This window comes from Sinocyclocheilus rhinocerous, unplaced genomic scaffold, assembly GCF_001515625.1.
Source record: "Sinocyclocheilus rhinocerous isolate Xijiao unplaced genomic scaffold, SAMN03320098_v1.1 scaffold387, whole genome shotgun sequence".
Taxonomy (NCBI): Eukaryota; Metazoa; Chordata; class Actinopteri; order Cypriniformes; family Cyprinidae; genus Sinocyclocheilus; species Sinocyclocheilus rhinocerous.
This window is the reverse complement of record NW_015651557.1, coordinates 1,945,961-1,959,667: the sequence shown is the minus strand read 5'-3', so window position 1 is coordinate 1,959,667 and position 13,707 is coordinate 1,945,961. Positions and strand designations below refer to the sequence as shown.

At 36.3% G+C, this 13,707-nt stretch overlaps 1 protein-coding gene across 1 annotated transcript; it reads left to right on the top strand.

Annotated features, from left to right (window-relative positions):
- On the top strand, positions 1 to 12,960 carry LOC107713192 (clathrin interactor 1-like; the record flags this gene model as incomplete). The annotated part of the gene is made up of 8 exons (XM_016518627.1): positions 1 to 175; positions 1,958 to 2,138; positions 2,242 to 2,485; positions 3,799 to 3,880; positions 5,725 to 5,802; positions 8,502 to 8,746; positions 11,629 to 11,803; positions 11,977 to 12,960. Coding segments are annotated over 8 exons (1,530 nt in total), but the record flags the coding sequence as incomplete, so codon positions are not given.
- Positions 12,961 to 13,707: the final 747 nt, after the last annotated feature.

Below are 13,707 nucleotides of genomic sequence, written 5' to 3'. Positions count from 1 at the left end.
CTAGATGAAAATGGTAAGGACCAGGGCATTAATGTACGGCAGAAGGTTAAAGAAATGGTAGAGTTTGTTCAGGATGATGACCGGTTACGTGAGGAGAGGAAGAAAGCCAAGAAGAATAAAGACAAATACATTGGAGTATCTTCTGACAGCATGGGAGGCTTCAAACAGAGTAACTGTAAGTGATCAAATGTAGCAAATTTGAGTATTTCTAAATTTGAAAGTGGATGATTTCTGTAGCCACTAAATGGAATGGCGACTGTTTATCAGACATTTTCCAAACAGGTTTCACAGACATTTTGCTGTCTGCTGTTGGTTGGACAAACAGATTGTTGTGCCCCAAACTCGTGCAAACCTAAAAAAACGTGATAAATGTTATTTGCGGCCTTCCTGGAATATGGGCAAAAAGATATGTCTGCCAAACTGGTTATGCCTGCGTCATTCATGACTTAACAGTCTGACAACTTCTTACACCAGTATACTTGGTGCAAATGCATGCCAAAATAATCTGCTCTAAATTAATATCAGTATAATTCTTACACCAGTATACTTGGTGCAAATGCATGCCAAAATAATCTGCTCTAAATTAATATCAGTATACTAATATTTCCCAAGCAAACAATTCTGAGACAGTAAAGCATGTTATGTAGAAATTGGATGTTAACCAATGAAAAGAGAGAGATAGATTGGTGATGCTCTCAGGAGGAGTTCATATAATAGTACTTTCTGTCAGGTGCTTTTTTTTAATTATTATTTCCTAATTGTATTATGATTTTGTGGTGGTTGTTCCAGTGGGTTAATTTGTAATCAAATAAACCAAGAAATTCCCTGTGGTCACAGGTCATTTTGAGGCATTATTTTCATCTCTTAAAACTGTGATTGACCCCAAAAGTGAGCTGCTTTGTCTGTATACTGTAGACGTCCCACAGGGATTTGTTTTAGGCCCTCTGAAGTTTTTTCGCATAGTGAGGAAAATTCCCCCTGGATTCCCTTCTTCCCACGACTGATCTTTTGATTAGAGCTGTTTTGATTTCAGGGCTATCACTTTTTCAACTTTGCTCACTGCATCATTTGTTGATCTTTATGATCAGGTTAGAAGTAATAATCAGATCTCTGCTTTTTGTATTACATGTTTTCTCTTAGAGCTGTCTAATCAAGTCAAGATGCCACGTCCCTTGTCATGCCATTAGGGATGTGACTTGTGTGCAAAGTCAAAAGATTGTGCTTGGTTTCTGCTTTGATTTGCTGCTCAGATTTCTCCCTTTATTAGCTGTACTACACTTTCAAATTGCCAATTAATGATGGCATGCCAATGATGGATTTGTTTTGATGGAGAAAGATAAAAAAATGTGGATTTTAAGTTATACTTTAAGTTTGTTGAGTTTTTAGTCAGGTGTATTTTCCATGCGTTTCAAAGTTTGAAGTGCATTTGTGTGCAAGTTCATCAAGCAGGCAAAAAATTTCTTAAATTCAGTTTGATCACATTTGAGGTAATTAAAAAAAAGTTAAATATACTTAAATATCCTAAATATCTTCATGTGCTGCAGTTAATGCTTTGTCTTTAGGCAATAAATATCTAACTTACAATGACTCATTCACACCAAGAATGATAACTATAAAGATAACTACATTAGCTCCCACACCTACACACAATAATAGAAGCATGCTGCAGTTATGTCGTCTACTGCTTTAAGTGCTCAAGCTTTTTGAAGCAGAATGGATTTTAATCGACTGTCAATGTTTTTATCATTCATCAGCTGGAAAAATCGTTTTGAAAGTGCCATTGTTATTATAGTTGGACCTTGCTATTCTCATAGAATTAGAACAATGAATAAAACTTTATAGTTATCATTATAGTTATCTTCCCCGGTGTGAACAGGCCTTTCATGAATTTCAATCTGAAGCTTTAAATATCTGAAACAAATTAAGCACCTAACTAATTCTGTATCCACATTTTCAGCGGGAGAACAGTTTGACTCCGAATCTAAAAGCAAATGGGACGAGGACTGGGACAAAAACAAGAGCAGCTTCCCATTCAGTGAAAAACTTGGGGAGATAAGTGACAAAATTGGAAGCACCATTGATGACACCATCAACAAATTCCGCAAGAAGGAGAGGGATGACTCGCCAGATCGTATCAGGTACATGACTGAGTCTTCAGTCGCCATAGAATGAAAAGCTATGAAACTGAAGTAGCGGTAGCTACTGTATTATTTTTTGTCTTACTGTTGCCTCTTCCTGCAGTGACAATGAGGAGGACAGAGTTTCAAAGAACGGTCGTCCTGCAAAGTCGGAGTTTAAGGATGACGAGGAGACCGTAACAACCAAGAACGTCCAGATCACACAGACCACAGATGCAATCACCTCCACCACCACTACCACCACCTCTACACGCAAACGCGGCGGAGTCCCGTCCAAAACGGTCGACCTGGGCGCAGCCGCTCATTACACTGGCAGCAAAAGCAGTCCAGATGCTGACAACAACCAGGTAAAATACTGCCTTCATCCAAATTCATCCTGCTGTAAATGGTGCATTATTAAATGGATGGCTGCGGTGCTGAAATAGCCAGGTTAATATTTGCCCATTTGGCGATTGTAATTGACCAATAACTGCAGTAATGTCAGTTCCACTATCTAATTGTAGCTTCAACGTATTTAACATAAATAAATACATAAATAAATATATAAAATGTTTAACTATTGTGAAATGGGAATTAATTTAATTTGAATCATTTTAAGCATGTATCATTGGCCATCATTTTAATAATTTAATATGTTGTGTAACAAATAATAATAACTGTGATGATAATAATGATGATAGAAGAAGGAGAAGAAACATTTTTTAAAATATTGTGAAAAAGCATTCATTTAATTTGAGTAATTTTAAGCATGAATCATTTCCCATCATTCGAATCATTTATAATATATTGGTGTTATATTTTAGTTATATACTTTATAAATATTCATTTGCATTTATCATAATAATAATAGTAATAACAATAATAAAATCTATAAATCAAGCAATTTAAATCTATTTTTACATAGAAAAAATGACGACGTGTTTACACAGAATTTATAAACCAGTCATAAGTCGCACAGGTATGTTTGTAGCAATAGCCAAAAATACATTGTATGGGTCAAAATTATCGATTTTTTTTATGCCAAAAATCATTAGGATAATAAGTAAAGATCATGTTCTATGAAGATATTTTGTAAATTTCCTACCGTAAATATATCAAAACTTAATTTTGATTAGTAATATGCATTGCTAAGGACTTCATTTAGACAACTTTAAAGGCGATTTTCTCAATATTTAGATTTTTTTTTTTGCACCCTCAGTTTCAAGATTTTCAGATAGTTGTATCTCGGCCAAATATTATCATATCCTAACAAACCATACATCAATGGAAAGCTTATTTATTCAACTTTCAGATGATGTATAAATCCCAATTTCAAAAAATGAACTTTATGACTGGTTTTGTGGTCCAGGGTCACAAATAAGAATTAATTGTAATAATTTTAAGCATGTATCCTTTCCCATCATTTTAAATTAATTTATTGTATAATAATAATAATAAATAAGATATAAATGAAGCAGTTCACATACATTTTTATATAGAACCTGCAAAATGCGTTAAAGCAAAGTCACTGCAATTAAAAAAAGATCCTGCACATTCTAAACAAAAACACCTGAGTGCACCTCTACAGTGCTCTCAATGAAGTGATTAGGGTTGCAAAAGGAAGCCTGTGCTGCCTTCATGTGGTAGAAGTGAAATGTGACATTCTTCATTTTCTTTTCAGACATCAGTGAGTCAGTCATCCAGCACAGGGCTTGCAGATCTGTTGATGGTGGACTCTGGCTCTGGTCAACCAGTGTCTTCAGGTAAGACCCCATCAGCTGCATTTTCCACATTTCAACGAGTACTTTTTTTGCTGAGCATCACTGTTACTATTGCTTATACTTAGGGTTTGAACACCACTCACAAACCAGTTCGAACCCCCACACCTCCTGTATGGACACCACAGCTCAATGTGGTTGGAGCGTATAACGTTTGCTACTTGGTTATTGTTCATTTTTGAGCCTGTTACGTCCAAGGACGTATTTGTTTTTTTTGTTTGTTTGTTTTCTCCCTGTTTCTCTCTCTATCCCTTTTACTTCCCATAAGCAGGAGGTAATGGCTGCCACCTGATTCCAATGATTGGTGATCTGATGTGATTGCAGGAGGAGGGGAAGTCGTGAGGATTTAAGCAGCACCATTGCACAGCGCAAAGTGTGTGTGGAGGCTGTGTCGTGAGGCTTCTATTCTCAACCCAAAAAGCTTTATTAGTTGTTTTGGTTAATACTTTGTTGAATGATTTCTTTACAGTGTTATTGTGTTAACACTCTTGTGGTAATTGATGCCTACGACAAGAAATCTGGTTTGTTTTGGAAGTTATTATTTGTTTGCCCCTACTTATGTTATTGTTTGTTACCTATTAAGCTTATATTGTTAATTTATTGGGGATGTGTTAGTAGAGAGGTGGGTGCCATTTTCTTTATCTTACAGTGTTATTGTGTTAACACTCTTGTGGTAATTGATGCCTACGACAAGAAATCTGGTTTGTTTTGGAAGTTACTATTTGTTTGCCTCTACTTATGTTATTGTTTGTTATCTATTAAACTTACATTGTTAATTTATTGGGAATGTGTTAGTAGAGAGGTGGGTGCCATTTTCTTTATCTTGTTTTTCTCCTGTTTATGCTAGTTAGGGGAGGTAGTTTATTTCTATTGTATTTTTGTTTTCTTTTCTTTGTTCTAGCTTAGTTAGTTTCTCCCAAATAGTTGGAGGGTTTATGTTTGTTACAAAATAATGTTCTTTTTAGCAGCATCATATGACCCATTTAAAGCTCTGGGGTTGGGAATTGAACCTTGCTGCCTCAACACATCACCTTTTTAGGGCATAGAGGAGAAACAATAATGTACAGTATGTGGAAAATAATTTGTTTTTTTTAACTTTAAACCGCATGAACACATTTCATTACACCAAATACACAAAATAATGTTCTTTTTAGTAGCATCATATGACCCATTTAAAGCTCTGGGGTTGGGAATTGAACCTTGCTGCCTCAACACATCACCGTTTTATTCTGTTACCTGTTCCTCTAACCCTAGACTAATTGGGAACGTAACAGAATTTGGGGGCTCGTCCGGGATGCAGGGACTCAGGCAGAAACTTTTTCCTGGAAGTTGATGTAGCTTTTAAAGCCATACTCATGGAAGTTCTTTAGAGACATCTAAGTGCCCCAGATGGGTGTGAGTTGTGTGAGAGAGAGAAAGAACGAATAGGAGATGGGTGCACAGATGCTGCTGTCCCTCCGTATCCTGTCAGCAGCCCAACAGCTGTGCTGTGTCCGCTCGCATCAGTCAGGAGGTCCAGAGCTGTTGCACCCAGGTTCTGACAGCCTAATTGAGTGTATGTGGATGGACACGTGTGTTTGTCTGTGCATCTGAATTTTAGTTACACATCCAGATCAGTTGGTCCTTCTCTGTTGTCATCACAGTAGAAAAAAAAAAAGATTATAATTTTGGATATAAAACATATTTTTCTGGTGTGAATTTTCTTTTCAGCAAGGGTGAATAATTGATCCATTAAAAACCTTACCTACCCCATATTTTTGAACTTGTATTGTAAGCTATGTATAGTTGCATTATAAAGACTATATATGTCTCATCTTAATGTTTTGCAGGTGGAAACTCCGATCTGATTGGTGACTTTGCCGACTTCTCCTCACCTGCTGCCTCTGTCAGTCTCCCGTCAGCTGCTGGTATGTGTGAACCACCTGCACATGGGCCAAAACTATGTTTTTACCTCATCTGACAATATCTTGCAAACTGTAAATGTCTCACTCTGCATTTTTCATGGTAAAGCATTACCACAAGTACATGTAATATCACCTGTCAGTGAAGCATTGTCCTAATTCAAGGGTTTTAAACCCATATCTTCAGTTCTCTTGATATCAGGGAAAATGTTTTTGGAGAAACAGTTCTAGAGTAATAATAATAATAATAATAAAAACTTTGATGGTAAATGTTTCATTTCAAGTAAAAGTTGTTTTCCTATTTAAATATAAAGTCTGCATGTTCTGTGTGTCTGTGTGAATTAATGGTGCAGTTTTGTCTTCTACTACGCACTACTCAAGCACGTGTGACGCTCATGGTTTAGTGTCTGCCTTCCCACTATATGAGGACATGATACAAACTTCATCTCCAGAGCTGCTCTGAGAGTCACTTCATGAGCTTTTCACCATTTGATTTGATACAACTATTATCAGATACACAAAGAAACTCAAAGGTCTTCACAACAACGCATTAAATAGTTTGGTTTAATTAGAAATTTTGACACAGGTACTTTTTATTACTATTGTACAGTAGAATTAATTTCTCAAAGTAGTAAAATTAACTTTTACATTTTTTTGACTTTTTAATTTTTTTTTAAAGAAATAAAAAAAAATTTCTTCTATGTTTTCATTTTAGCAATGCACTGTGTTTGCTATAAAAATAAGAGTAATTGTTTAATTTAATTCTATTTTATAAGTTAAATTCCATTGTTAATGTTTTATGCCTTCATTTGGTTACCACCATTTTTGATAATAAATTTGTGTTAAATTCTAAATCCAGAAAAATTCAAACAGACAACACAGAATTTTTTTTTAAAAGATTAAACATTTCAGTCTATTATTGTAAAAAAAAAATATATATATATATATATAGTTGTATTCATTCGGTTGATTAGACATGCTTTGATTGTTAAAGTTTAATAAAACAATTAAAACATAATCCAAAAAAAATGAATTTGGGAAAATAAAATGAAATTTGGGAAAAATTAAAATAGATTTAATTAGGCTCTAAAAATGTAATTTTTGTTAAACTTGTAATAAATTGTATAAGTTTCATTTTCACAGTTGGTTATGCATGCTTTTTGAATACTAAAATGTAAATGTAATAACAAACACAATTTGGGGAATAAAAAATAAATAAAACCGATTTTTTTTTTTTTAGGGCCCAGAAGTGCTGCAGTTATTAAGCTTTTCTTTAGTTGATGTTTGTGTCCAATTGATATGATTATTTATTCGGCAATTTTTTTCTCATTTTGTGGTGTGGAGAGTAATTTTAAACGTAGCATCTGCAGAGTTTGTCCTAACTGAGCATTTAGATAGTTATCACAGCTATTCGACACTTATTCCACTTTACAGAGAGAAATGGGCGTGCTTGCATTGACTTTTCCCATCATCCTCTTCCCTGTCTTGGCCTCGGCTCAATGTAGAGCGAGTTGCACTTTGCAGGTGGGCAGGAGGATGACAATTCTGTTGGCTTGTCTGAAATATGATTGGAGTAGCAACACACGACACAGTGAAATATTGATGAGTGACTGAGGGGTCCAGATGGAGCTGCTACCTGCTGAGTGTTATGAGCTCAGACACACGTCAGCTCCCATCATCTATGCCCCATCTCCCCTGACAGAGATGCACTCCTTAAGAGCAGTGTGTGTGTGTACAGTTAGAAGTCCTCAAGAACAGCCACACAACAGTCAACCAATAACCTTGTCAGTAGGAGAATTAACACAAATCAATAATAAACGTGTATGTAAGCATAAATACAAATTTATGTATTTAAATTTAAATGTATGTATTTAAGAGTTCAAATAGGATTTAAAGGAACACTCCACTATTTTTGAAAATTGGCTCATTTTCCAACTCCCCTACAGTTAAACAGTTGAGTTTTACCGTTTTTGAATCCATTCAGCGGTGGGGGTGGGGGGGGGGGGGGGGGAACGGTAATTGAGACTTTACATCTTGCAGTTCTTGACTTTTTTTTCCCCTCAAAATTGTGTGATAAAATTGAAATTTCGAGTTATCAAGTCAGAAATGCTCACAATTCTGAATTTTTGTTTTCGTAATTGTGAGTTTATATCTTGCAATTGACCATTTTAATCACAATTCGGATGATTTTTTTTTAGAATTGTGAGATACAAACAATTGCGAGTTAAAAATACTATTTTCTTAATTGCGATTTATATCGTACAATTCTCACTTTATAACATACAATTGCAACTTTATATCATGCAATTATGAACTTATATCTTGCAATACGAGTTTGTATAATGCAATTCTGAGAAAAGAACGTCAGAATTGCAAGAAAAATGTCAAAATTGTTAGATAAAAAGTCCCAGTGATCTTTTTTATTTTTTATTCAGTGGCAGAAATGGCCTTAAATAAATGGTGTTTATTTGAAAAATGATTTTCATTTTTTCAGGATTTTTTTATTTTTTTTTGTAACGATGTTAAAGTCTTGTCACTTTTGATCAATTTAATGCATCCTTACTGAACAAAAGTATTAATTCCCTTGGGAAAAAATCTCACTGACCCAAATGTTTGAACAGTGGTACGTATTCGTCTCTTTTTTGTTTGTTTGTTTGTTTGTTTGTTTGTTTATATAATGGTTCTAATTTATTTAATCTCCTCAGGTTCGCTGTCTACTGGTAACGGTGACTTTGGTGACTGGAACGCCTTCTCCTCCACCAGTCCTCCTGCTGTCACTGCTCCGTCTGCCATCCCAGATCTGTTCAGTGACGTGCCCACATCCACCCACCCGCCTTCCGCTGACCTCTTTGACCTGATGACCCCCAACAACAGCAGCCTCAGCGCATCCCAAAGCATGACCTTCAACATGTGCCCGCAGAACGCAACCACGCCTCTGTCCAGATCACAGGTAAACGTGGGTTCGGTTTGTCAGAAAGGCTTCCCAGAACAGCAGATTCGCCAACGTGCATGCATTTTTCACACCTACCTCAAAGTAGGTGTGATTTGTGCACCTGCACTTTTGTCAACAAAAAAATTAATTATTTTTTGGACCACGCAATGTTCAATCACAATGATGTAGCTGGAGCTTCCTGAGAAATGGCAGATTTCTGGCTGATGACGTATGCAGGACTCCAAGCATTTAGGTGAGACACACACCTCAAAGTTTCAGGAGTGATATCTGCATTTAAATTTAGAACAGCAGTGTTCTGTGTTTTGGAAGGCTGCTTCGAAGAGCGCGTTCATGAAGTGTTGCTATGTTCACTTGTTTTAAGTGATGCTTTTAAAGCATCTTTGGACTTAAATGATACACAATTAATAAAATAGGCAGGTTGCGCTATTTTGGCTTTTTTTTAAGACAGCTTTTGAATTTAAGTTTATTATGGTCTTGTTCTTATTTGCTTTTTCTAGCAAGATCTGGCAACACTAATGAGTTAAGACGTTCCTTGTTCCCTGTCATTACTTGCACCACTCATAAGAGGAGACAATTCTGATACTTTTTTTTTGTTTTTGCAAATGCGGTCACTACCTGAATTTTTCAGGTAATTCAGAGTTAATTTGGTTATAGAATGTGGTTGTTACTCCTGTAAACTGCTGAACTGTGTGAGTACAGAAGGTAGGTGTGGCTAAATCTTAACCTTTATAAAGAATATCTCTTTGGATTTGAGACTTTAGTCTTTGCAACTTTACAGATCTTCTTTATGCATCAAGAGCTTGTAACACTCTAAAGAGAAAGGAAAAAATGAAATCGCATCATATGACCCCTTTAAGCACTAAAAGGTGAATTTAGCTGCAGTGTATATGTGGCCTTAGTCTACTTAAACCTGCCCCTCAATTCAAGTTTATCTGTCTCCACTTTTGCCTGCAGCATCCACATCTCAAACTTTTTCTACATGTATTCGTTTTTGATAACCCGTTCAATTCAGAAGAAAATACAAAATATTATAGAATATTTATTAGAAGATGATACAGAATTTTATTCTGTAGATAAAATAATAATTATTGTTGTTGTTGTTATATTGAATGAGTTTCATGAAAATGGTGTGAATGTGGCTTGAGACAACTGAAATATATATTTTTAAATGATTAAACAGAATGTTATGTAGAGGGAGGTCTCATGCTAAAATCTATTGTAAATCCACATTTTTCTCTAAGGGGGAAGAATGCCCCCGTGCACCCCTAGAGATCAACTTTGAGACTTTTTTCACCCCCGATGACTTTGCATCCCTGCCTCAAGAATATATGAATGCATTTTGTCCTCACAACCGATGCATATGTTGAATAACTTGGTATGGTGATAAGTGGGAAAATGAAGTAGTGCACTCAAAATATATTCCCATGGTTGGCAGGTCAGGAACAGAATATAACACGGTGAATCAGTTTGGAGTTCATATATGGGTTGAATTAAATGGATACATGTTGTTAATCAAGCTTTGTCCTATTATGAGTGGCATTATAAGTCAACCAACTTCGTTTTAGGAAAAGTATGAGTCGCCTAAAATATTAAAATTAAAAAGTGCTGCAGTACAGTCAGTGTATTGTTCAGTATTCTATTATTGCGAATCATCATATTATCATTTTAAAAATTGTGCTGTAATTTGAAATTAGTATGAGTTTAATAGGGTATATTTTGTTGTAATTATAAGATATCATTTACCGTAATTTCCTCTTCCTTGTCAGACAATAGGCGGCCCGTTATTGCCTCAGCAGATGGGACTACAAAAGTCAGGTGGGAAGGTATCAATGCTTGCCACCTGGTCAGACCCAAGCGTGAACATCAGCCTGGATTTCCTGTCTGCAGGCCTGAACCCTTCCAAACCCACACAGCCCACACTCAACAAAGAGAAAGGAAAAAATGAAATCGCATCATATGACCCCTTTAAGCACTAAAAGGTGAATTTAGCTGCAGTGTATATGTGGCCTTAGTCTACTTAAACCTGCCCCTCAATTCAAGTTTATCTGTCTCCACTTTTGCCTGCAGCATCCACATCTCAAACTTTTTCTACATGTATTCGTTTTTGATAACCCGTTCAATTCAGAAGAAAATACAAAATATTATAGAATATTTATTAGAAGATGATACAGAATTTTATTCTGTAGATAAAATAATAATTATTGTTGTTGTTGTTATATTGAATGAGTTTCATGAAAATGGTGTGAATGTGGCTTGAGACAACTGAAATATATATTTTTAAATGATTAAACAGAATGTTATGTAGAGGGAGGTCTCATGCTAAAATCTATTGTAAATCCACATTTTTCTCTAAGGGGGAAGAATGCCCCCGTGCACCCCTAGAGATCAACTTTGAGACTTTTTTCACCCCCGATGACTTTGCATCCCTGCCTCAAGAATATATGAATGCATTTTGTCCTCACAACCGATGCATATGTTGAATAACTTGGTATGGTGATAAGTGGGAAAATGAAGTAGTGCACTCAAAATATATTCCCATGGTTGGCAGGTCAGGAACAGAATATAACACGGTGAATCAGTTTGGAGTTCATATATGGGTTGAATTAAATGGATACATGTTGTTAATCAAGCTTTGTCCTATTATGAGTGGCATTATAAGTCAACCAACTTCGTTTTAGGAAAAGTATGAGTCGCCTAAAATATTAAAATTAAAAAGTGCTGCAGTACAGTCAGTGTATTGTTCAGTATTCTATTATTGCGAATCATCATATTATCATTTTAAAAATTGTGCTGTAATTTGAAATTAGTATGAGTTTAATAGGGTATATTTTGTTGTAATTATAAGATATCATTTACCGTAATTTCCTCTTCCTTGTCAGACAATAGGCGGCCCGTTATTGCCTCAGCAGATGGGACTACAAAAGTCAGGTGGGAAGGTATCAATGCCTCCCACCTGGTCAGACCCAAGCGTGAACATCAGCCTGGATTTCCTGTCTGCAGGCCTGAACCCTTCCAAACCCACACAGCCCACACTCAACACCATGATGCAGCAAGGTTAGAGATCCCAAACAAACTATCTACTTCTACTCTGACAATTATCTTCATGATTCAGATCAGATTGTCTTGCCTTGAGTTGATAAAAGTTTGTTCTTTGAGGTAATCAACAGTCATAAGCAATTGCATGTATTATTTATTCATATTGTAATTATAATATATTTCTCATTTAGGTGTCCAGCCACCATTGAACACGGTCGCCCAGAATTTCGCCGGAATGACACTGAATGCCCAGCCCTCGGCGGCCGCTCCCAGACCGCGAGTGAACCCCATGATGGCCGGGGGGACCATGGGCATGGGAATGCCTCCTACTATGGCGACGGGCACCATGGGAATAGGCTCTGTGGGTATCGGAGGAATGCCTATCAATCAAGGACTCGTGGGCATGAATATGATGCCCGCTGGAATAGGCCTGCAAGGTGCCCTGGGCACGCCCAGCATGGGGATTGGCCAGGGCATGAACCCCGCCATGGTGCAACCTAAACAAGATGCCTTTGCAAACTTTGGCAACTTTGGGAAATGAAGGGTGAATCACTCCAAGAGGGTTAACGGTCCAAATACACCTCAATAGAAGGAGCCTGCATCCAGTAAAATGGACAAAACTGACAAAACTAGCCCGTGTCATGACTCTTCAATCATTTGTCCTTAATCGTTAACAGATACAGAGAGACACACACACACAAGAATCTGCTTTTCTTTCATGTGGGGTTGATAATCAAAGGGTGGGTTTTTTTGTAAATGGTGCAAAGCATATTATATACTTTTAAAGAAAAAAGACGACTGTGCAGTTTGGTACATTTTTCTCTCACAACAGAAACATAAGACACTTTTTCTTTTTTTTTCATCACGGCCCTGTTCACTTTTCAAATACGACTGATTTCAGAAATTACCTCATAATTTGCATTATTCATGCTGTGATTTAAAGGCCTCAAAGGGTTGATTTGTAAATATGTTGGTGTGCAAAAAATAAATGATTTTACTCACTTCTCAGACGGTATAAGATAGAACAGTTTACCACAGGTCCTTAATATTTACTCATGTTTTTGTTTTCGGTTTGAATCGTTACAGTTTGTCAGATATACAGTCACTCCTTATATTCCGTTATCACTCCAGCACCTGTTATTTAGATGAATATGGTCAACTTTTTTCTTCTTTTTTTTTAAAAAAACAGACTATATCTGTAGATATAGTTTGAGTACTTTTGTGTAGCAAGCTACCTGACCGTAATTTGAAGTGTGCCTGCCTGTGAAATGGCCACCTTTTTAATAACACAAATGTGTGTGAAGGTTATTAACCATACTTGACGAATCCAAAACTGTCTTAGAGAAGGATGTGTTACGTGAAAAGCGAAAGCCATTACATTCTTGAATGATATGGATGGGGATAGTGCTACATACGTTCAACTAATGTGAAGATTTCTAGGGGTCTCTTCCCCTGAGTTTGTCATCTGAAGCCGCACAAATCAGTGCTTTGGCGGTAGCAGGAGTAGTGTTACACATTTCTAGTAACTACTTGAATTGGTATTTATAATGCCTCATAATAACAGTCATATCCGTTATATCCTTTTCTTGCACGTGTGTCGATTTGACAGTTTCAAGCATTGTTGCGGGTCAGTGTTAAATTTATGAAATGGCTATGGAATCGATGAAGGCATTGTGAACCCCAAATGAAGTTTACTTGTCACTTTTTTCTTTCTTTTAACATTTGGTTTTGTCCATTTTCTCACATGCTGCTTTACAAGGGGCCCTCCATCACGCACTGAGGCATTATGTTCAAAATGACCAAATCTTTATTTTATTACTATTTAGATTTATTCCATAGTGGTTTAGTTTCTTATTTTAATACTTAACATTATACAGAGAGATCCTGTGCATATATATATATATATATATATATATACATTG